Genomic DNA, 21,553 nt, shown 5'->3' on the forward strand with positions numbered 1-21,553 from the left:
ATAACTTACTGGTGAAACGGTCACTAACATTTCAGACAGCTTAGGTTATGTTCACACTTGCACCTGTTCTCCGTCGCTCGTATTCACCAGCAGCACTTTTCTCTCCACTGTTTTCGAGCGGAAACCATACGGACCCCATTATAGTCTATGGGGTTTGCGGGTTTCCTTAGGTAACTTCTTTTTTATGCGGATTAAGTTTCCGTTCGGGGGGTTCCCAAGTGCAGATGTGAAGCGGGCCTAAGGAGAGTCTATCTACTTCTGAGTAGCTGCTTGTGTTATGGGTGATGGGGTGTTTGTCATAGACAGGCAGCTTTTTTTAGCTGCATCATAACCTGGATTTAGGGTCCAGTGTTTCACGATATCCTATATTATGTTTACTCTTTTCTCAGCTATTTTACACCATAACGTGCAAATAAGTATCCATTTATTCATCACTAGAGCATATATGGTAGATAGGGTTAAGCGATCAGAAAAGTTCGGATTCCGATCGGTGATCGAGTAAATTTCACAATCGGAATTCCGATCCCGATACTTTCGGGCGGGATCGAGACTTATTTCCCACATTGGTTGGCTACTGGCCAATCATTGTGGGAAAAGCTTCGCACCCATAGGAATGAATGGAAGCGGCCGGCTGCTTAACCCCCTGCGTGCCGGCTGCGTCCATTCATTCCTATGGATTTACCGCAGCCTGCCACTCTTCTGCTTCGTCCCTGTTTTACCGTATACTCAGCTGACTATACGGTAAAACAGGGATGAAGCAGAAGAGTGGTAAATCACTGTGTGCTGCGCTGCTGTGAGGATGACGAGGCAAGTTTGCGAATAGATACTACTGTACATTTACTATCTACTAGACAAGTCAATGTACAGTAATATCTATCTACTTGTGAACTTCGCTCAACTCACCTGCACAGAAGTGCTGCCGCTGCTCTCTGCTGGTCCGATGCTCTCTCCCTCACATGCCTTCAGAGCGCTCCGTGCCCCCCCCCCCCGCGCCTCCCTAGACTAGTATTATAGAGATGCTGGGAGAAGGCGGGGCTTGTGGCTTAGGAGGGTGTGGGCGGGTACTGGGAGGGGAGATGTGGCTTAGGAGAGTGTGGGCGGGGAGACGTCTCCCCGCCCACACTCTCCTAAACTACAACAAGCCCCGCCTACTCCCATAATCTCTAACACTAGCCTAGGGAGGTGGCGGCGCTTTTAAAGCCTGTGAAGGAGAGACCAAGACCGGACCGAACCAAGAAGAACGGGGAGCAGCAGTAGATCTGTGCAGGTAAGCGGACAGCAGGGGGGATTTTTTTAAATCACTACACAGCGTGTAGTCCAAAAATTGAAACAATTTTTGGACTCCATGCTGTGTAGTGAATAGGATCGTTTTTAAAATCCAATCTTCGATTATTAAAAAAAATCCCACTGCATTTGGATCTGAATTGGGATCGGAATTGAATGGAAAATGATCGAAAATCGGATTTTAAAAACGATCCTGAAATTTCAAGATTGGCTCAACCCTAATGGTAGAGCATATATGCACTTGTGACGAATAAACGGATACTTATTTGCACGGTACTGTGTGAAGTCCATCATTACGTTGATGTTAATGGGTTGGGACCCTACGCTCACACGATCTTGGATCTGCAACTGCATCCCTTTGTTTTTGCTGTTTTACAGTTACTCCTAGCAGAATAATATGTGGTTGGTGGGGTCCAATCCCCAGGACCCTCACTATTTAGGAGAGCTAGGAAGCTTGACAGAAGTAGCAGGTCGGGCAGCGCGCCCCAGTATTACACATAGGGGGGCCCGTTACTGATTTTGTATTGGGGTCCACGAAGTTCATGTTACATCTCTGTTGAATGGACAATGTGTAACGCTTAATCTCCCCAGAGGTGGCGCTGCAGAGATATGGACCAATAACAAAGAGGAGAATGATTTTTGGAAAGTAACCAGCATTCCCCTCCAGTCATATAAAGGATTTATATCAGCCCTTATATCTACTTCTAGGAAAGCTGGGTGACAACCAGCACAGTCACATGATACAGAGGCTGGCACTCAGCTTTCCTATAGTCCTGAAAGGCACTGTACCTAGTTATGCTGTGATACTGGATAGGCAGATGTGACAACCACAGACATATGGGTTACCATACAGGTTGTGCCGGTCACTCAGCTTTCCCAGACATCACAGTTGTAGGGTTAATGAATGGCCACCACCAGTGACACCACAGCCCAGCACGTACTCACTTGTTGAGGGGCACTCTCTCGTCTGTGGGGGGGCAGCACTCACACCTCCACACCGCTTCCTCCTATGCCGCGCCACACCCGGCGTACAGGTGAGAGCTCAGGGGAGGCGTGCCTGACACCTGCCACAGCCCCGCCCCCAAGCACGTGACGCGGCCCTCGAATTTACATGCTGTGAAATGTGACCCGTAAGAGGCAGGTCACGTGCTCGCGGCCCTGACACCGCAGGATGACGTCAGCTCCCAGTCAGGCGGTCTGTCTGGACTACTAAGTGCCGTAAAGTGACGCACTTCCGGTAATGTGAGTCCTCTACCTCTTTTTCTGTGACAGGGCGGCTAGAAGGCAGCGGAGAGGGTAGGAGCGAGCGGAGGAAGACATGGCGGCTGCTGGGAGCAAGTCTGTGCTCTTTGTGTGTCTTGGTGAGTTGGTGTTGGGCTCAGCCATGGGTGGTCTCTGCTGCACTGACACTTGCACTGTTGTGCTGCTACTTTTCTAGCACTTCCTGCAAATGTCTCACATCATTCAGGTAGTCACATTTCATTCAGTATTTGCATCCTTTGTCTTTTCCTGTGCCAGGTTATTATGTAATTGGGCATTTTTTCATTATATTTATTGTGGGCGAGCTGGGTGACTGCCAAATGCAGAGTCCTGTCCACATTACATCTTCAGTTTCTCCAACAATACCTGTAGTGTGTGAATACGCCCCTAGAGAGGCTATAATCTGTGGTCTGCATCGTCACTGCATTAGGCAGATATGTAATAACGCATGTATTGCTTATTATATTGCGATCACAATAAGGCCTATGGGTAGGGGGTAATTGCTGATCAGTGGAGGTCTCCTAGGGCTCTGTTTCATCAACAAAATGGGCACCCCATTTCAGTGAGACTGTTGGAGATAGCTGATGTATAGCGCTCCATTGTAATGCAAGAAGTAGTGGGGTGGAGGTGCATTTTTTGATCACCTACACCGTTCAAACTAGTCTGCAAAATCCTCTTTTTGTAATTGGTTGTGTTTACATTCAGACCCCTGCTGATCAGCAAGTTATCACAGCATAGGGGGTTAAGTGTTGTTACTGAGTGTTCCTTTAAGCTAAGCTTTCATATGGATATGTTCACATACAGCATTGACAAGGAGTTTCCTGGGTTTAACCAAAATAATGCCAACAAAGAGTTGTGCAGCAGGGGCCACACGGTGGCTCAGTGGTTAGCACTGCAGCCTTGCAGCGCTGGAGTCCTGGTGTTCAAATCCTGCCAAGGACAAAAAACCATCTGCAAGGAGTTTGTATGTTCTCCCCGTGTTTGCATGGATTTCCATCCCATATTCCAAAAAAGACATACTGATAGGGAAAAATGTACATTGTGAGCTCTATGTGGGGCTCACAATCTACATTTAAAAAAAAAAAAAAAAAAAAAAAGAGTTGTGCAGCAAAACTCCCATTTGGCCCGGTTCTCATCTGCGCATGGGTTTCCATTTGGGGACCAACCCCAATGGAAACCTAATCTGCATTAAAAAGCAGTTACCTTAGGAAGCCCGCGGACCCCATAGACTATATGCAGAGAGTGGTGCTGCTTGCAGGACTTTTCTCTGCATTTTTCATGCGGAGAGGAGCACAGAATGGCCCAAACACAGATGTGAACTGGGCCTTACATGTAAAAGTCCTGTTGACTGCAGTCATTTAGAAATTTCCCTAAGGGTGAATTCACACTGAGTAAACGCTAGCTTATTCTGAACGTAAAACACGTTCAGAATAAGCGGCGTCTAAAGCAGCTCCATTCATTTCTATGGGAGCGGGGATACGAGCGCTCCCCATAGAAATGAATGGGCTGCTTCTTTCACTCCGTGCAGTCCCATTGAAGTGAATGGGGAGTGCCGGCGTATACGGCAAGCTCTGCTCATGCCGGAGCGTACACGCCGGCACTCCCCATTCACTTCAATGGGACTGCATGGAGTGAAAGAAGCAGCCCATTCATTTCTATGGGGAGCGCTCGTATCCCCGCTCCCATAGAAATGAATGGAGCTGCTTTAGACGCCGCTTATTCTGAACGTGTTTTACGTTCAGAATAAGCTAGCGTTTACTCAGTGTGAATGCACCCTAAGATGACACAGGATTTGGCCACTTGTTACCATGTATGGCCATCAAATAAGTCTCCTAGATCATTGATTCATATATTTCTTGCAGGTAACATCTGTCGATCTCCAATAGCTGAAGCCGTGTTTAGAAAGCTGGTGCAGGATGAAGGAGTAGCACACCAGGTAAGAACTCATGTGATTTTGTTCCAGAGATCATGGAAAATAGGCAACTATACCAGATATCTGCAAGAGGCGCTTAGCTTCGAGCTGTTTTCTAGTGATATAGAAGTTCACACAGCTCACTAAGCCATCCTGATAGAAGTGCAGGCTCAATCACTCTTCCCATGTCTATCTTGGATCACAATTTGAGGGTCAGAATTCCTTCCCGGTTTCTGGCAGAGATTGTCAGTGGTTTATCAGGACTTTTTTTGGACTGTTTCTTTTCTGTGAACATTTTTATAATTATTAATCTATCGAATCAAACTTTCCTTTAATAGAAACAGGCTGTAAGGTTCCCATTAGCAATGCGCTAACTGAGCATTGCCAGGGAGACTCTATCCATATACCTGGACTCAATAAAGTACATACAGCTAAAGCATTTACCCAAGGGGGGATGGACCCTTTAGATGGCTGTAACTCCGGTTACATACCAACTTTCAAGTGCTGTCAAGATTGAAGTACTAGCTGTAAAAGAATTGGAGATATCACTAGTTAAATACTCAGTGAGGAATGTGACTTTATATGCAGTTAGAGGGTTACTAAGGAGAAGGCCTATTTTATAATAAAAAGGAAGTTGGGTAACTTAATAAAATATATTGCAAAACAAACACTCGTCTACACAATTGTAAAAAAAAAAAAAATGGGAGTTGTATTTTAACCCTCATATGATGCCCGTCCATTGCATAGGAGTTTTTGCTGTGACAGAAGCTTTCCCTGCTGCAGTTGTGATATAGTGGGGACAGCTGATATGCAAGGGTGTCCTTGTTTTTTTGGGAAATGGGGTATCTATGTATGAACTTGAGTGCAGCTGCAATATTTTCATACCGCTGCCTCCATTTAATGAATCCAAAAAAAAATAAAAATCCAGCTGACTGAATAAGCGTCTACAAGGTGCAGAACTAGGAATAATCTAAATCATGACATTAAAGTGGATCAGTATTTTATTATCTTACAAATTAAAACTCAGGGAAGATGGGAGGTCAAAAACAGACTAGCCTACATGTAAGCTATTCCATTTTTGCCTTCTTCTGTTTTCTATTGATTTTAATTTTTGAGCCAATAAAATATTAATTTACTTTATCTTTGGGAGTCCCTGAGTACAGTGCACTGGGGTCTGTGGTATTAAAGCTTGGGAAAGAAATTGACTCTGCTAATAAACTACATTGAGGGGTAAACGGGGAAAAAAGGGGTAGAAAATGCTAAATTGAAACAGACAATTTTTATTAAATATACAAACACAATAACAACAAGTTAAAAAGGGTGACAATACCACATCTACCAAACAGTAGGTATGGGGGATAAATCCAGCAAAATGAGAGTATAAATAGGGTAATTATTGTTCCCAGTATTTGAAGTAAATAGATTTGTACAAAATCAAGTTGTAAGCTTATAATAATCACCCAAATGTAAGGGTGATATAAACCCAGGAACCTATCAAGGTATATTTAGAAATTTCAACATCAATGACCTTCATGCATCTCTGACACAATTCACACAATAGACTAGTGCATGTCAGTTAATACAAATGGAAACGTCATGTTGCAGAGAAAGCCTATCCAGGTGAATACACTTCATGTTATAAGTAGGTAGTGCACATGTCAATGAGGTAGAGGTAGTAGTTATAACATGCTAGGTAAAAGTGTAGACAAAAAACAATAGGTAACTGAGGTCAAAAGTATAACATACCCATGGATGAATTGTAAAAATTGTTGCTGGTTTAGCCCACACACCAGACCCCAACGCACGTTTCGGCTCTAAGCCTTCTTCCGGGGGAAGAAGGCTTCTCCCCCGGAAGAAGGCTTAGAGCCGAAACGTGCGTTGGGGTCTGGTGTGTGGGCTAAACCAGCAACAATTTTTACAATTCATCCATGGGTATGTTATACTTTTGACCTCAGTTACCTATTGTTTTTTGTCTACATTTTGACCTAGCATGTTATAACTACTACCTCTACCTCATTGACATGTGCACTACCTACTTATAACATGAAGTGTATTCACCTGGATAGGCTTTCTCTGCAACATGACGTTTCCAATTGTATTAACTGACATGCACTTACTAGTCTATTGTGTGAATTGTGTCAGAGATGCATGAAGGTCATTGATGTTGAAATTTCTAAATATACCTTGATAGGTTCCTGGGTTTATATCACCCTTACATTTGGGTGATTTACTATAAGCTTATAACCTGACTTTGTACAAATCTATTTACTTCAAATACTGGGAACAATAACTACCCTATTTATACTTTCACTTTGCTGGATTTATCCCCCACACCTACTGTTTGGTAGATGTGGTATTGTCACCCTTTTTAACTTGTTGTTATTGTGTTTGTATATTTAATAAAAAATTGTCTGTTTCAATTTAGCATTTTCTACCCCTTTTTTCCGTTTACCCCTTATTCTGGGTTTTTGAAAATGCAATTATTTGATGATCTACAGTGGGTATTAGATGTTATTTAAATGAGTCATTTTGATATACCCTGTTCTTCATGCTTGTGTACATAATAAACTACATTGCAATGTGGGAGCTTATAATAAGCACCGGACCACATAATGTCAGGGACATCTTTTACTTTTTAATAGGACTAGACCATTGGCAGTCGGCAGACCTCTAGTATTACCAGGCATGTAAACCTGAGGTTTGGAGCCACCTTAATTTTTATTATTCAACTTGTCCCACACACACAGTTCCCCAATGTAAGGCTCTTCTTAACATTGCTTCCTTTAACTGCAGGAAATGTCCAATACCCCACAGTCCTGTCAGCAGACTACCTGCTGGTGTGTGATCTGTGTCTAGTGAAAGATCCATCCTCTGCCCCTGGCGTTGAGATTTCCCCACTGTGGGACTATTAAAGGATTATCTTATCTTACATCTATAGCGATCAATACTGAGAATATTATATTAAGATAATTCTCCCTTGAGATGAAGAGATTTTCTCATCATTGAAAGATGGGGTGACTGTAGACTATACCATCCTTGTTTGGTGGAGTCTGAGAATACAGGCATTGTAATGCTGGCACAGTTTCTCTGCACAGTGCTTCTCCCAGCCAACTAGGTAGCTGCCACACCTTCACGAAATTGCCAACGGCTTACATTTATCTATATGGTTTTGTACAGCTGGACTTGCCTGCTGTAGTATATTCTGCAGTAATCTTAGGGCTAGTTCACACGGGGGCAAGGAGGTGGATTTTGACAGCGGATTTTGCCTCACAATTCGCCTCCACACAATGGTGGTCTATGGAGACCACTAGCATCCTTTTTTTACGCTATCGGCTTATTGTCGATAGTGGAAAAAAGAAGCGAGCTGCCCTGTCTTCAGGCGGATTCCGCGGCTCGCCAAGCCACAGCTTCTGCCTGGTGGCAGCAACCTCCGGAGTCCGCTTCACTCCCGGTGCCAAAATCCGCCCCACCTAGACCCGTGTGAACTAGCCCTTATAATTAACGCTGTGTTCACACTAATGTATGTTTGTCATCAGCCTTCACTTAATGTTTTGTCATAATAGTGTAATCTACTGCTGTACTGTGTATAGGAAAATAAAAACTAATACCCGATCAACTCCGAGATATTACAAGTGAGTGGAGAAAAGAAAACTGATTTGTTCCGACTAATGTGAAACAGAAATCCTAACACTAGTGTGAACAGAACTTAATTCAGTTACATGCCCGAGATAGAAACTGTTACATATGAAGAAAAATCAGCTGAAAACTGCCAGCAAGGCGCGGAGTGCAGCACATGAGTGTACGCTATTTATAACCATTGGATTTATTCCAAAAGTCTCACCATCTTTATACAAAACTGTTTTTCCCATAATCCCCCAGTGGAGCGAAAAATGGCTTAGTAGTCTCTATACACCTATAAAGGTGCTCACTCCTTAAGGAGCGATATTATCCCCAGAACCATCTTTATACACTGGACATAGACTTTAGATTACATTAATGGCATCGTACCATGTTTTAAAAATGATCACCAATCCACAGAATAGCTGGTTATTATCTTGTGGGGTCACAAGGAAGCGAGTCTTGTGTTCCCAGTGTGAATAGAGCCATAGCTATGCATGCGCACAGCCGCTTCTTTCACCTTTGAGACTGCTGAAGAAATTCTTATTGCAGTGCTCTAACTACAGCAGTTCCATAGAAATGAATGGAGAAGCTGTGCGTATACTCGGCCAGTGCACAAGCTCCATGTTCTTCTCACTAGGTGTCTCACAGCTCAGGCCACCGCTGCGCCAACGCCTACCATCCATTCTGTGGTTATAACTTGATAACTAAGAACAACTCCTTTAATAGACAGAATTGTTCAGATGCTATGGACTGTTTGTCTTTGTATTCCAGTGGAACATAGACAGTGCAGCCACCTCTACATATGAAATAGGAAACCCCCCGGATTATCGTGGCCAGAACTGTATGAGGAAGCACGGCATTGCCATGAATCACACTGCCAGGCAGGTAATGTACTCCCTTTCCTTCTTTCATTCAATCCTATCCATTGTGTTTTGTGTTGCAGTGGTCCATAGACAGCGCTGCTACCTCTCACTGGAACGTGGGTTGCTCCCCAGATTCAAGGGCCATAAAGTGCCTAAAAAGCCATGATACCGAAACATCGCATAAAGCACGACAGGTATAGGCCAGTCTACGTTCTTTTGAGTTTCCAACAAAATTCTCTTCTACCTGGACAGCTCTCATACATCCATCAGGACTATCTTACCATTGTGTGTGGGGTCTCCACCTTGTCAAGTACAGTTGTATTATTTCCTTTCTTCTCTGCGGTGCTTTACCACTACCTAGAACTCTTCTGCCAATCCACTGAGGTGTGATAACTCCTATAATACTGTATCAGAGAGTGACATAGGTAGTAAATAGGTGTGGGATAAAGTCAGTCTTAAGGCAACTGTACAAGTATCTTAAAGTAAACAATTTCAACAAATTAGTATATCTGACTAATCTGTACAAATAGCAGTTTATTAATATCATATTCTTAACCAAAAGTGATCCTGACTGCTTGCAGATATGATAGGGTTGCTGCAGTAGTCCTATGTGCATTGCTTATTTTCAAAGGAGGAGGAAACCAAGGGGAAAATGTTCTTCCTTCTATAGATTTAAAGTGATAGAGATAATAGTTCTAGTAAGTCCATGAAGTGTTAACGGGGTTGTGCCTTAGTATACCAGATATGCAATTTGGAGTAACTTTCTGTTTTTAAAAGTTTTCTCTCACAAATACAGTTAGGGCCAGAAATATTTGGACAGTGACACAAGTTTTGTTATTTTAGCTGTTTACTAAAACATGTTCAGAAATACAATTTTTTATATATATATATATATATATATATATATATATATATATATATATATATATATATATATATATATATATATATATAATATGGGCTGAAAGTGCACACTCCCAGCTGCAATATGAGAGTTTCCACATCCAAATCGGAGAAAGGGTTTAGGAATCATAGCTCTGTAATGCATAGCCTCCTCTTTTTCAAGGGACCAAAAGTAATTGGACAATGGACTCTAAGGGCTGCAATTAACTCTGAAGGCATCTCCCTCGTAAACCTGTAATCAAAGAAGTAGTTAAAAGGTTTGGGGTTGATTCCAGGTGTGTGGTTTTGCATTTGGAAGCTGTTGCTGTGACCAGACAACATGCGGTCAAAGGAACTCTCAATTGAGGTGAAGCAGAACATCCTGAGGCTGAAAAAAAAGAAAAAATCCATCAGAGAGATAGCAGACATGCTTGGAGTAGCAAAATCAACAGTCGGGTACATTCTAAGAAAAAAGGAATTGACTGGTGAGCTTAGGAACTCAAAAAGGCCTGGGCGTCCACGGATGACAACAGTGGTGGATGATCGCCGCATACTTTCTTTGGTCAAGAAGAACCCGTTCACAACATCAACTGAAGTCCAGAACACTCTCAGTGAAGTAGGTGTATCTGTCTCTAAGTCAACAGTAAAGAGAAGACTCCATGAAAGTAAATACAAAGGGTTCACATCTAGATGCAAACCATTCATCAATTCCAAAAATAGACAGGCCAGAGTTACATTTGCTGAAAAACACCTCAAGAAGCCAGCTCAGTTCTGGAAAAGTATTCTATGGACAGATGAGACAAAGATCAACCTGTACCAGAATGATGGGAAGAAAAAAGTTTGGAGAAGAAAGGGAACGGCACATGATCCAAGGCACACCACATCCTCTGTAAAACATGGTGGAGGCAACGTGATGGCATGGGCATGCATGGCTTTCAATGGCACTGGGTCACTTGTGTTTATTGATGACATAACAGCAGACAAGAGTAGCCGGATGAATTCTGAAGTGTACCGGGATATACTTTCAGCCCAGATTCAGCCAAATGCTGCCAAGTTGATCGGACGGCGCTTCATAGTACAGATGGACAATGACCCCAAGCATACAGCCAAAGCTACCCAGGAGTTCATGAGTGCAAAAAAGTGGAACATTCTGCAATGGCCAAGTCAATCACCAGATCTTAACCCAATTGAATATGCATTTCACTTGCTCAAATCCAGACTAAGGGTGCATTCACACGGAGTAAACGCTAGCTTATTCTGAACGTAAAACACGTTCAGAATAAGCGGCGTATAAAGCAGCTCCATTCATCTCTATGGGAGCCGGCATACGAGCGCTCCCCATAGAAATGAATGGGATGCTTCTTTCACTCCGAGCAGTCCCATTGAAGTGAATGGGGAGTGCCGGCGTGTACGCTCCGGCATGAGCAGAGCTAGCCGTATACGTCGGCACTCCCCATTCACTTCAATGGGACTGCTCGGAGTGAAAGAAGCAGCCCATTCATTTCTATGGGGAGCGCTCGTTTGCCGGCTCCCATAGAGATGAATGGAGCTGCTTTATACGCCGCTGATTCTGAACGTGTTTTACGTTCAGAATAAGCTAGCGTTTACTCAGTGTGAGTGCACCCTTAGGGTGCATTCACACTGAGTAAACGCTAGCTTATTCTGAACGTAAAACACGTTCAGAATAAGCGGCGTCTAAAGCAGCTCCATTCATTTCTATGGGAGCGGGGATACGAGCGCTCCCCATAGAAATGAATGGGCTGCTTCTTTCACTCCGTGCAGTCCCATTGAAGTGAATGGGGAGTGCCGGCGTGTACGCTCCGGCATGAGCAGAGCTTGCCGTATACGCCGGCACTCCCCATTCACTTCAATGGGACTGCACGGAGTGAAAGAAGCAGCCCATTCATTTCTATGGGGAGCGCTCGTATCCCCGCTCCCATAGAAATGAATGGAGCTGCTTTAGACGCTGCTTATTCTGAACGTGTTTTACATTCAGAATAAGCTAGCGTTTACTCAGTGTGAATGCACCCTTAAGGCGGAAAGACCCACAAACAAGCAAGACCTGAAGGCTGCGGCTGTAAAGGCCTGGTAAAGCATTAAGAAGGAGGAAACCCAGCGTTTGGTGATGTCCATGGGTTCCAGACTTAAGGCAGTGATTGCCTCCAAAGGATTCGCAACAAAATATTGAAAATAAAAATATTTTGTTTGGGTTATGTTTATTTGTCCAATTACTTTTGAGCTCCTAAAATGTGGAGTGTTTGTAAAGAAATGTGTACAATTCCTACATTTTCTATCAGATATTTTTGTTCAACCCTTCAAATTAAACGTTACAATCTGCACTTGAATTCTGTTGTAGAGGTTTCATTTCAAAACCAATGTGGTGGCATGCAGAGCCCAACTCGCGAAAATTGTGTCACTGTCCAAATATTTCTGGCCCTAACTGTATTGTAATTATAGGTTTCTAATAGCACCCCCTGGTGTTCAGTGTGTAGGTCTGTGCTAGTGAGTCTCTGTTAGAGATTCAGGTCCATTAGAATACAGTACAGCTTCTGCTGTATTCCACTTGAATAAAGCAATGGAGAAGAAAAAACAAAGAATGTTAGCGGCGCTCTCTGGTCGAAAAACAGGTACTTTTATTGGAGTACAACAGGCACAACGCTAATGAAACACCAAAGCGTTTCGGGCTCCACTTAGCCCTTTATCAAGTGCATCAACTTAATCTCCAGGTAGATAACTGTAGCATAGAATTGAGAGAGCGCCGCCAACATTCTTTCTTTTTTTCTTCTCCATTGTCGTTCCGGGTTACCCATGGTCAACCAGTGGTTATAAGGTGTGCTGCTCCCTCCATCTGCTCTCCCTGCCCATTGTGGCCAAGCTTTAAATATGGTTGTGAACGTAATTGTCACAACCTAAGCAGGTGAGAGGCCATCTGGACTATTAATTTCTCTTTGTCTATATATTAGACTGTTACACAAAAGTACTACACTATCATTGGTTTGCTCGGTGTCGTTTTGTGTTTCACTTGAATAAAGCATGCGTGTCCCCCATAAAATCAACTTATCCCCTATACACAGGTTTAAAGAATAAGTTTCAGTTAATTTGTGGTCCAAATGCTTTGATCCCTACCATTCCAGTGAACATGGGTGCTTTGCACTCCAGTCTAAATGGAGCAGTGGCTGGGCAGCACGGGTCTCCACTTCAGTCATTTCAGAGCTCGATTATTTCCAGCAGCCCTATTGAAATGAATGGAGTGAAAGTGTGCAAACCTGTCCATTGTTCTGGTCCCCTGATGGATCACATCAGACCCAAAGCCATAAAGTGTAAATGGCCTCATTTATATTTGTTACATGTATTAAGAAATATGGTCAATACAAATCATGAATCCAGTTTTATTTTGCATGCAGATCACAAAAGACGATTTCCTCTCCTATGACTATATTCTGTGCATGGATGAGAGTAATCTAAGGTCAGTAAAGTGTTTGTTAATGTTTGACAGATGTTTGCAAAATCGTATTAGCCAGATCTCCAAGGCAGGCAAAATTGTGAATGGCTTTGTTTGGCTGCAGCAATTGTACTAAAGGGGTTATCTGCATTTTGCGAAAATAAAAAAAAAAATATATATATATTTTTTTACACATGAAATATAATAAAGTGCAATTAATATATGTTATTAGAAAATGACATGGGTGAGAAGATTTATAATTCATTTGCATTGCTGAGAACATGTATAATTAATTTGCTTTTAATTAAGTAAAACAAAAAAAACAGCAGCTCGGGCGAAATGATCACACCCATGAACATGCAGAAAATTAAAAATATTAGCATCAAATCAAAATTAATTATGAAATTATTATTAAAGGGAACCTGTTAGGTTGATTTGGGAGCCCGAAAGCGGCTGTGGGTGGTTTTGTGTCCCAAATTGCCCTGTTATAATGCTATGCATGACTGCATTAAAAAAAAAAAAAAAAAAAAAAAAAGATTTATACTTACCCTATCGGTGTACTCCTCACACCAGTGCAGTTCTTCAGAGGAGTATACCTGTATACCTCGGCTTCAGTGCGCATGCGCGCTGGAAGCACCAGAGATAAATCTGATGAAAGTCATCGGTCCCTTCTCTAGGTAAACATAAAGGGTTTTTAATAAGATATATAAGGACCTGTAGGTGGCTTAGTATCTCAAATCAACCTTACAGGTTCCCATTAATCCTTATCTGGTTTTAATTAAAAAATACTTATATGTGATGCAACAAACTAAATACAACAGTAATTGGATCCCACACATACAGTCAATATTGTTTCACATGGCAAAGGATTGTTGGCCTGGTATCTTATGAAGCTTGAGCAACACATTTTCAGACTTGTGATGGAAGATGCCCTGATAACACATGTCAATGCCTGTATAAATTCTGAGGATTGAGGCAGGAGGACGAAATGTAGCATTTTTCTGATATGTTTAAAATGGTAAATGCAACAAATGGGGTTTCACAGTATGTCTGTTATTTATTTATTTTTTTTATGTGCCACCATGTTCACATTTGCACTAGCGTGTTCCTTGTTCGGCTCTGTCAGAGGACCACATCAACTAACACACGGACTGCTAAAACAAGGGACACCAGTGGTTCCTGACAGATCCCATAGACTGTAAAGAGATCCATCGAGTGTACGTTCTGTCACTGTGACAGGGGCTCTAAACAGAATCCAACACACACATGAGCCCATCCTTACATGAACTTCAGAAATGTTTCCTGTTCAATGAAATCCCAACATGGCCAAATTAGAGTCTTAGATTCATTATTATTTTCCCTTTACTACAAGCTGGAGAGCAGAGGAAAAGGTTTGATGCCATGATATCAGGTCTTTAAAGAGAATATATTAGCATTCCCGCCATGGCTGACTTTATTAAGGCTGATGCTCTACGTTGCGGAAATGCAGCTTTTTTTTGTTGCGTTTTTTTTTTTTTTTTGAGCCAAAGCCAAGTAAGGCTACAAATGTAATGACAAATGTATAGGAAGTTCTTATACTTCTCCCTTGTGCTCAATCCACTCCTGGCTTTGTCTCAAAAAACTGCAACAAAATCTGCAACAAAAAAAGTTGCGTTTCCGAAACGTGCAGCCTCAGGTTAAGGCTGGGCCTCCATGGGACGTAAATGCCGCAATTTGCCTGCAGTGCAAACGCTGTGGGTAAAATCGCAGCATTTTACAGTAAGGGGAAAGTGGATGGGATCTAGGGAATCCCATACCTACTTTGTGGTAAAAACCACGGTGCGGACATGCCGCAGTTTCCAAAACCAACGCAGTTTTGTAAATCGCAGCATGTCATTTATACCTATGGGGAAACAGACAGCGTTTCCATAGGTATTTGTTACAGAAAGTCTGCAGAGGAAACCTAAAGCTCTGCGAGAAGACCTGCAATGCGTTGCTGCCCCGGTTTTCCCCACAGCGCTTTTTTGCTTCTGGATGTCCCGTGGGATCTTAGACTAAAGTGGTTTTCCAACCCCAAATATGTTTTTCATACTGATCCCCCTAGCCACAGGATAGTTCATCAGTGTTTTCATCTGAGGGGGTTTCACACCCATACCCTGCACAGATCAGCTGTTCCAGTAACCTCCAAGCTGCTGCATTGAACAAGAGCACATCCGTAGTTTGCTTCTATTTAAGCAATAGGAGGCGCTGCAGTCTCTTCCCCTCTATAGCGGTGGCTGCGGGAAACTGCAGCTCCACTCCTGTTACTTGAATGGTAGCAGAATGCACACATGCTCATCCACTGCTGTTGCAACGGTTGATCTGTGTGTGGCCTGGATGTTGAACCCCCCACAGTTCATAATAAAATCACTGAAGGTGAAATTATCCACCAATATGAGACCCGCTCACTAGACAGGGAGTGTAGATAGATTAATAAAGCTTAAAGTTTACTTGATATAATTAAAAAAAATATATTAGCAGTATATAAATTCTCTTGTGCTCTCGATCTCCAAAGGAGTATTCATGGAGCATTACACGCATGACCCTTATATATGACCATAGTGTCCCAGCCCTTCTGCATAAAGGAGGCATCAGTCATTTAATTTCAAAGCTCACACCTAAACCTCAGCTCTATAGTGGGTACGGAAAATATTTAGACCCCTTTAAATTTTTCATTCTTTGTGTCATTGCAGCCATTTGCTAAAAGCGAAAAAGATCATTTTATTTCTCATTAATGTACACTTGGCACCCCATCTTGACAGAACCCCCCCCCCCAAAAAAAAAAAAAAAAAGATATTTTTGCAAACTTATTAAAAAAGAAAAACTGAAATATAACATGGTCATGCGTATTCAGACACTTTGCTGAGACACTCATATTTAACTTACATGCTGTCCATTTCCTTCTGATCCTCCTTGAGATGGTTCTACTCCTTCATTGGAGCCCAGCTGTGTTTAATTAAACTGATTGGACTTGATTAGGAAAGGCATGCACCTGTCTATATAATGCCTCACAGCACATGTCAGAGCAAATGAGAATCACAAGGTCAAAGGAACTGCCCAAGGAGCTCAGAGACAGAATTGTGGCAAGGCACAGATCTGGCCAAGGTTACAAAAGAATTTCTGCAGCACTCAAGGTTCCTAAGAGCACAGTGACCTCCATAATCCTTAAATGGAAGAAGTTTGGTATGACCAGAACTCTTCCTAGACCTGGCCGTCCAGCCAAACTGAGCAATCCTGGGAGAAGAGCCTTGCTGAGGGAGGTAAAGAAGAAACCAAAGATCCCTGTGGCTGAGCTCCAGAGATGCAGTAGGGAGATGGGAGAAAGTTCCACAAAGTCAACTATCACTGCAGCCTCCACCAGTCAGGGCTTTATGGCAGAGTGACCGAAGGAAACCTCTCCTCAGTGCAAGACATATGAAAGCCTGCATAGTTTGCCAAAAACACATGAAGGACTCACAGACTATGAGAAATAAGATTCTCTGGTCTGATGAGACGAAGATTGAACTTTTTGGTGTTAATTCTAAGTGGTATGTGTGGGGAAAAAATCGGGCCGTACTCATTACCTGCCCAATACAATTCTAACAGTGAAACATGGTGGTGGCAGCATCATGTTATGGGATAGGGACAGAACAACTGGTTGCAATTGAAGGAAAGATAAATGCAACTAAGTGCAGAGATATCCTGGAAGAAAACCTCTCCCAGAGTGCTCTGAACCTCCAACCTTCCAACAAGACAATGTGATTGAGATTTCAATTTTTCTTTTTTAATAAATTTGTAAAAAATATCTACATTTCTGGTTTGGTTTTTTTTCTGTCAGGATGGGGCTGAGTGTACATTAATGAGAAATGAAATTTTTTTTCTTTTAGCAAATGGCTGCAATGAAATAAAGAGTGAAAAATATAAAGGGGTCTGAATAATTTCTATACCCACTGTATCTATTTTGAGATGGCCACCTGATTTTCCTAAAAGTAAGCATACATACATCCTGGAATTATAAACTGCTCCTTAGAGCCTAGATCATAAGTCTGTTAAGCAGGCGTGCCCACTACTATGGAAATTTTATTAAATAGTGCTGCCCTCAATGCATTGTACCGTAATGTGCAAGACTTACAGAGTAGATGAAGATGACGAAATACAATCACAATTGCCGATACTTAGAAATGGAGCCACGAGTGAGCTTAAAGAGGACCTTTCATAGTTTGGGGCACAGGCAGTTCCATATACTGCTGGAAAGCGGACAGTGCGCTAAATTCAGCACACTGTCGGCTTTCCCGATCTGTGCCCCGGGTAAAGAGTTTTCGGCCCAGTACCATAGCGCTTTACAGTCAGAAGGGTGTCTCTGACAGTCAGTCAGGAACGTCCTTCTGCACAGCAGCGCCTGTAGCGCTGTACAGTGTGAGCGGGGAGGAACGCCCCCTCCCTTTGCTCACAGTGCTCGTCCATAGACGAGTATTATCAGGAGGGGAGGGGGGCGTTTCTCCCTGCTCACAGTGTACAGCGCTATAGGCGCTGCTGTGGAGAAGGATGTACCTGACTGACTGTCAGGAACGCCCTTCTGACTGTAAAGAGCTACAGTATCGGGACCGATAGCGCTTTACCCGGGGCACAGATCGGGAAAACTGACAGTGCGCTGAATTCAGCGCACTGTCGGCTTTCCAGCAGTATATGGAACTGCCTCTGCCCAAATCATGCTGCCAAATCTGCAGTGTCTGCACTTGCCTCGGAGTGAGGGACTTGGTTTACGCCATGCCATTCTGATTGACTGACAGAGACCAAGGCAGTAACCCATAGTAACCAGACGCTATAGGGCAATCAGTATGGATAGACATAAGCGATTCACTTCCATGTGCGTAGGTATGAGGTTGTCTGAGGACACTGGTGTTTGGACCCTTTTTCTCTTTACATTTCTGATTCTGAGAATAACCGATATTAGGCTGCGCCCATCTCCAAATAGATAATATCACATTCACTTAATTACCTAATTACTGGTTGTAAATCAAGGCATATATTTCATTAACAACACCTAAAGAATATTTAGCAGAGGAACAGGTTTATCCCAGAGACACCATGCCTGACTGCATGTGAATCAGCATATATAAACCATATCTAATATACGTAGGGTGGAGGCTACTGTATATTCATAGATATGTCCTCCAAATAATAACCCCATACCAATAATATAAACAAGTATATTGAAATTCCTCACGTAATTCCTCATCTATTACACTATTCACTTCTCAAGATTGGTAAGGGGGTTGACCCCCCTCAAAGGACTTATTATTTTCTCAGGCATAGACTGCACCACACAGAGCATTAGTATGTACACTGAAATAATCTTGCACCCATTTGTGCTGTCTCTTCCTTCTTATGTCCAAGACACTCTGGACATCCTTCATTGCCATCTTCATTGTCCTACTAATCCTGGTTTGGATGTTTGTTCCTCAATCACGCAAAAACGGCTGAACGGATTTGCATGAAATTTGCCACACACATAGATAAGAACCCTGATTAAAACATAGGCTACTTTTTATCCCGGTAAATGACATCACTACACGACCGCAGTGATGGAATATAGGTTCACACAACACTAAAGGACCTGTGATGACATCATCGCTGGTCCTTGAGCCATTCTAGGATAGGATCGTGCTAGGCAGTGGGTGGAGCTACACACTATTTTGTGGGCGGATCTATATAGGATGAAGCTGGACAGTGTGAAAGCTGATGAAAATGGAATCTCATGGAAGATCAGGAGACTACAGAACATGCAGGATGTGTGTGGGCAAGAGGAGTATATCGGGTGTAGAGTTTCAGTGAGTACGACGGGGGATGTGTTGTTGTGCCTCTGATGGGGGAGGGGGGAGAACTTTGGCACATTTCAGCAACATCCATTCATCCCTTTGTAACACAGAAGCTGCTCAGACAGTCGTATAACAGAACCCCTGTAATCACAATTGCCTGATGTAGCAGAGCTTATGCAGTGCTGTAGGCTCTCCATATGAAAACATGTACATACAGCTGGGTATCCTACGCATATGCAGTGATGTAGCAGAGCCGAGACGCGGGAGCAGGCGGATCGAACTTTGGCACATTTCAGCAACATCCGTTCAGCCCTTTGTAACACAGAAGCTGCTCACACACTGACATAAGAACACCCCTCTAATCCAAATGGCCAGATGTAGCACAGCTCAGTACGCTCTCCATATGTAGAGATGTACATACAACTGAGTATGCTGCTCATATGCTGCGATGTAGCAGAGCCGAGACGCCGGAGCAGGTGCATCAACCACAACAGCAATTGGCTAAATGTAAGTGGCTCAGCGCCAACACCAACCCGCAGACGAAGTCACGGGCATATGCTAGTGTTATAGAAGAGAGTTCACACTCAAAACTGCAGATATGAGAGTTTATTAATCACTGGTTCAATGTATGCACAAGTGGTGAATAATACATCCAAGAAACGCTAATGTGCCTCAGTGCTCAGATGCAGGAATTCCCCCCGATATTTTCAAGTGGTTTTAATATTTGTGCGTTTTGTTTTGCAGAGACCTAAAACGTAAATGTAACCAAGTGCAGAGCTGCAAAGCTAAAATCGAGCTGCTTGGAAGCTACGACCCGCAAAAACGACTCATCATTGAAGATCCATATTACGTGAGTTTTTCTTAAATTGATTTTAGATGTTGCTGTACAGAGGAATATAATAAGTGTACTGTAGAGGTATACTTGATTCATTTTGTTTTTCTGTTTTTTACACAATGGGCTCCTGCCTGAGATATTTGCCACTGTATGACTATACCATTGGCTATTTGGTAGCTTTCTCTCAGAGGTACTTGTAGGGAAATACTGTAAACATATCTCTAATAGACAGCAAAAATTAAAAGCTCACAGCCCAGGAGAATTTTCTATCAAGCTTCACTTCTATCCACACAAGGGATCTACTATCAGAATGTCCAGCACAGAAATGGCTAGAGGAGCTCTCTGTTATGATGAACATACAATAGATCAGCCAAAATCTCTCCATCCAGGGTCCCTGCAAAGTTGACTGCCTTTATCATGGGTTGTATGCCTATTCAATAAAGTCTGTGCTTGACAGGCATTATCTGGTTCCAGGCTATCTCCAAAGTGATGTCTACTTTAGCAAGAGTTTTTATTTTTTTATGTAGATTGTCAGCCCCATATAGGACTCACAATGTACATTTTCCCCTATCAGTATGTCTTTGTAGAATGGGAGGAAATCCACACAAACACAGGGAGAACATACAAACGCCTTGCAGAGGTTGTTCCTGGTGGGATTTGAACCCAGGACTCCAGCGCTGCAAGGCTGCAGTGCTAACCACTGAGCCACCGTGTTGCCCCCTACTTTAGAATTTGACAATGTATTATTATTACCTTTGACCTCTCATGGTTGATCGAGTGGACATAGTGACAATGCCTACATTTCTTCCTTGATGTAAAGGGGTTTTCCAGACTTTAGTGATTGATGACCTCTCTTTAGGTCAGTAGGTTTCTGACATCTGTGACCCCAACAGATCAGCTGTTTTAGGTGACCGTCGCTTCTACATCACAATCGTGCGATGTCATGTTCATCGGTCACATGTCTGCAGCTCAGTCCCATTCATATGGAGCTGAACTGTGATACCAAGCACAACTGCTATACAATGTATGGTGCTGTGCCTCTTCAGACAGTGACCTAAGGATAGGTCTTCCATTGATAAGCCTGGAAAGATCCTTTTAAGGGCTTTTTTTCCATTTTTGTTTGTACCCAGGCATCTGCTATACAGAGATTTTTTTGTTCATCATATAATGATGTTACAGCGCACTCCTATAAAAGTCCACCCATAACCAGGAGTACTTTCTAATCTTTTAGTATCTGTACAGCTAATTTTATATTTTTTTTCCTGTTTTCAGGGGAGCGATGAAGATTTTGAGACTGTCTACCAGCAATGTGTTAGATGCTGTAAATCCTTCTTGGAGAAGCCCTCCTAGTATTCCACATCGGCTGTATGTCATGGCTGTATCTATTGCTTTATGACAGTACATTAATCTCTTAGTCTCGTATTTAACAATGGAACAAGACGTGACCTATAATTTATACCACAATGTTATAGCATTTCATGTCAGGTTTTTCAGAATGTTGAATATTTGTTGTCATCGGACGCCGGACTCATTCTGAAACGGGGAATAAAAGAAAACCTTTTACTTAAGCAGATGCTCCATGCGCTTTATTCCTCTTCATGTATCAGGTCAGCAGTTTCTGAACGGTAGGAAATTATT

General features: G+C 42.7%; 2 protein-coding genes across 4 annotated transcripts in view; one reads left to right on the forward strand and one right to left on the reverse strand.

The window, feature by feature from the left end:
* SH3YL1 (SH3 and SYLF domain containing 1) overlaps nucleotides 1–2,462 on the reverse strand; it is an 83,943-nt gene extending 81,481 nt beyond the window's left edge. Inside the window, exon 1 of one of the 2 annotated variants that reach the window (XM_075269120.1) lies at nucleotides 2,226–2,462. In XM_075269120.1, the coding sequence (XP_075125221.1) occupies nucleotide 2,226 (1 nt within the window). In that variant the 5' untranslated portion in view covers nucleotides 2,227–2,462. The remainder of the gene's footprint in view (nucleotides 1–2,225) is intronic. The other variant, XM_075269119.1, reaches the window with a different exon arrangement.
* Nucleotide 2,463: 1 nt separating this feature from the next.
* Nucleotides 2,464–21,483, forward strand: ACP1 (acid phosphatase 1). 2 transcript variants are annotated; one of them, XM_075269128.1, is made up of 6 exons: nucleotides 2,464–2,645; nucleotides 4,407–4,480; nucleotides 9,021–9,134; nucleotides 13,227–13,288; nucleotides 19,825–19,930; nucleotides 21,188–21,483. In XM_075269128.1, exons 1-6 carry the CDS (start codon nucleotides 2,603–2,605, stop codon nucleotides 21,263–21,265), a joined length of 477 nt encoding a protein of 158 aa, XP_075125229.1. In that variant the 5' UTR covers nucleotides 2,464–2,602; the 3' UTR covers nucleotides 21,266–21,483. The 2 variants fall into 2 exon arrangements, with proteins under 2 accessions (XP_075125229.1, XP_075125228.1); XM_075269127.1 differs by lacking the exon at nucleotides 9,021–9,134 and adding an exon at nucleotides 8,849–8,962 and having other exon boundaries at nucleotides 2,473–2,645.
* The last annotated feature ends 70 nt before the right edge of the window (nucleotides 21,484–21,553 follow it).

This window comes from Leptodactylus fuscus, chromosome 3 (genome assembly GCF_031893055.1).
Source record: "Leptodactylus fuscus isolate aLepFus1 chromosome 3, aLepFus1.hap2, whole genome shotgun sequence".
NCBI lineage: Eukaryota > Metazoa > Chordata > Amphibia > Anura > Leptodactylidae > Leptodactylus > Leptodactylus fuscus.

Excerpts from the sequence above, each read along its gene's own strand:
- ACP1 (XM_075269128.1), top strand. The coding sequence starts at position 2,603 with ATGGCGGCTGCTGGGAGCAAGTCTGTGCTCTTTGTGTGTCTTG. Across the intron at positions 13,289-19,824 it reads ATGGATGAGAGTAATCTAAG|AGACCTAAAACGTAAATGTA; the intron begins GTCAGTAAAGTG and ends TTTGTTTTGCAG. Across the intron at positions 19,931-21,187 it reads TCATTGAAGATCCATATTAC|GGGAGCGATGAAGATTTTGA; the intron begins GTGAGTTTTTCT and ends TCCTGTTTTCAG.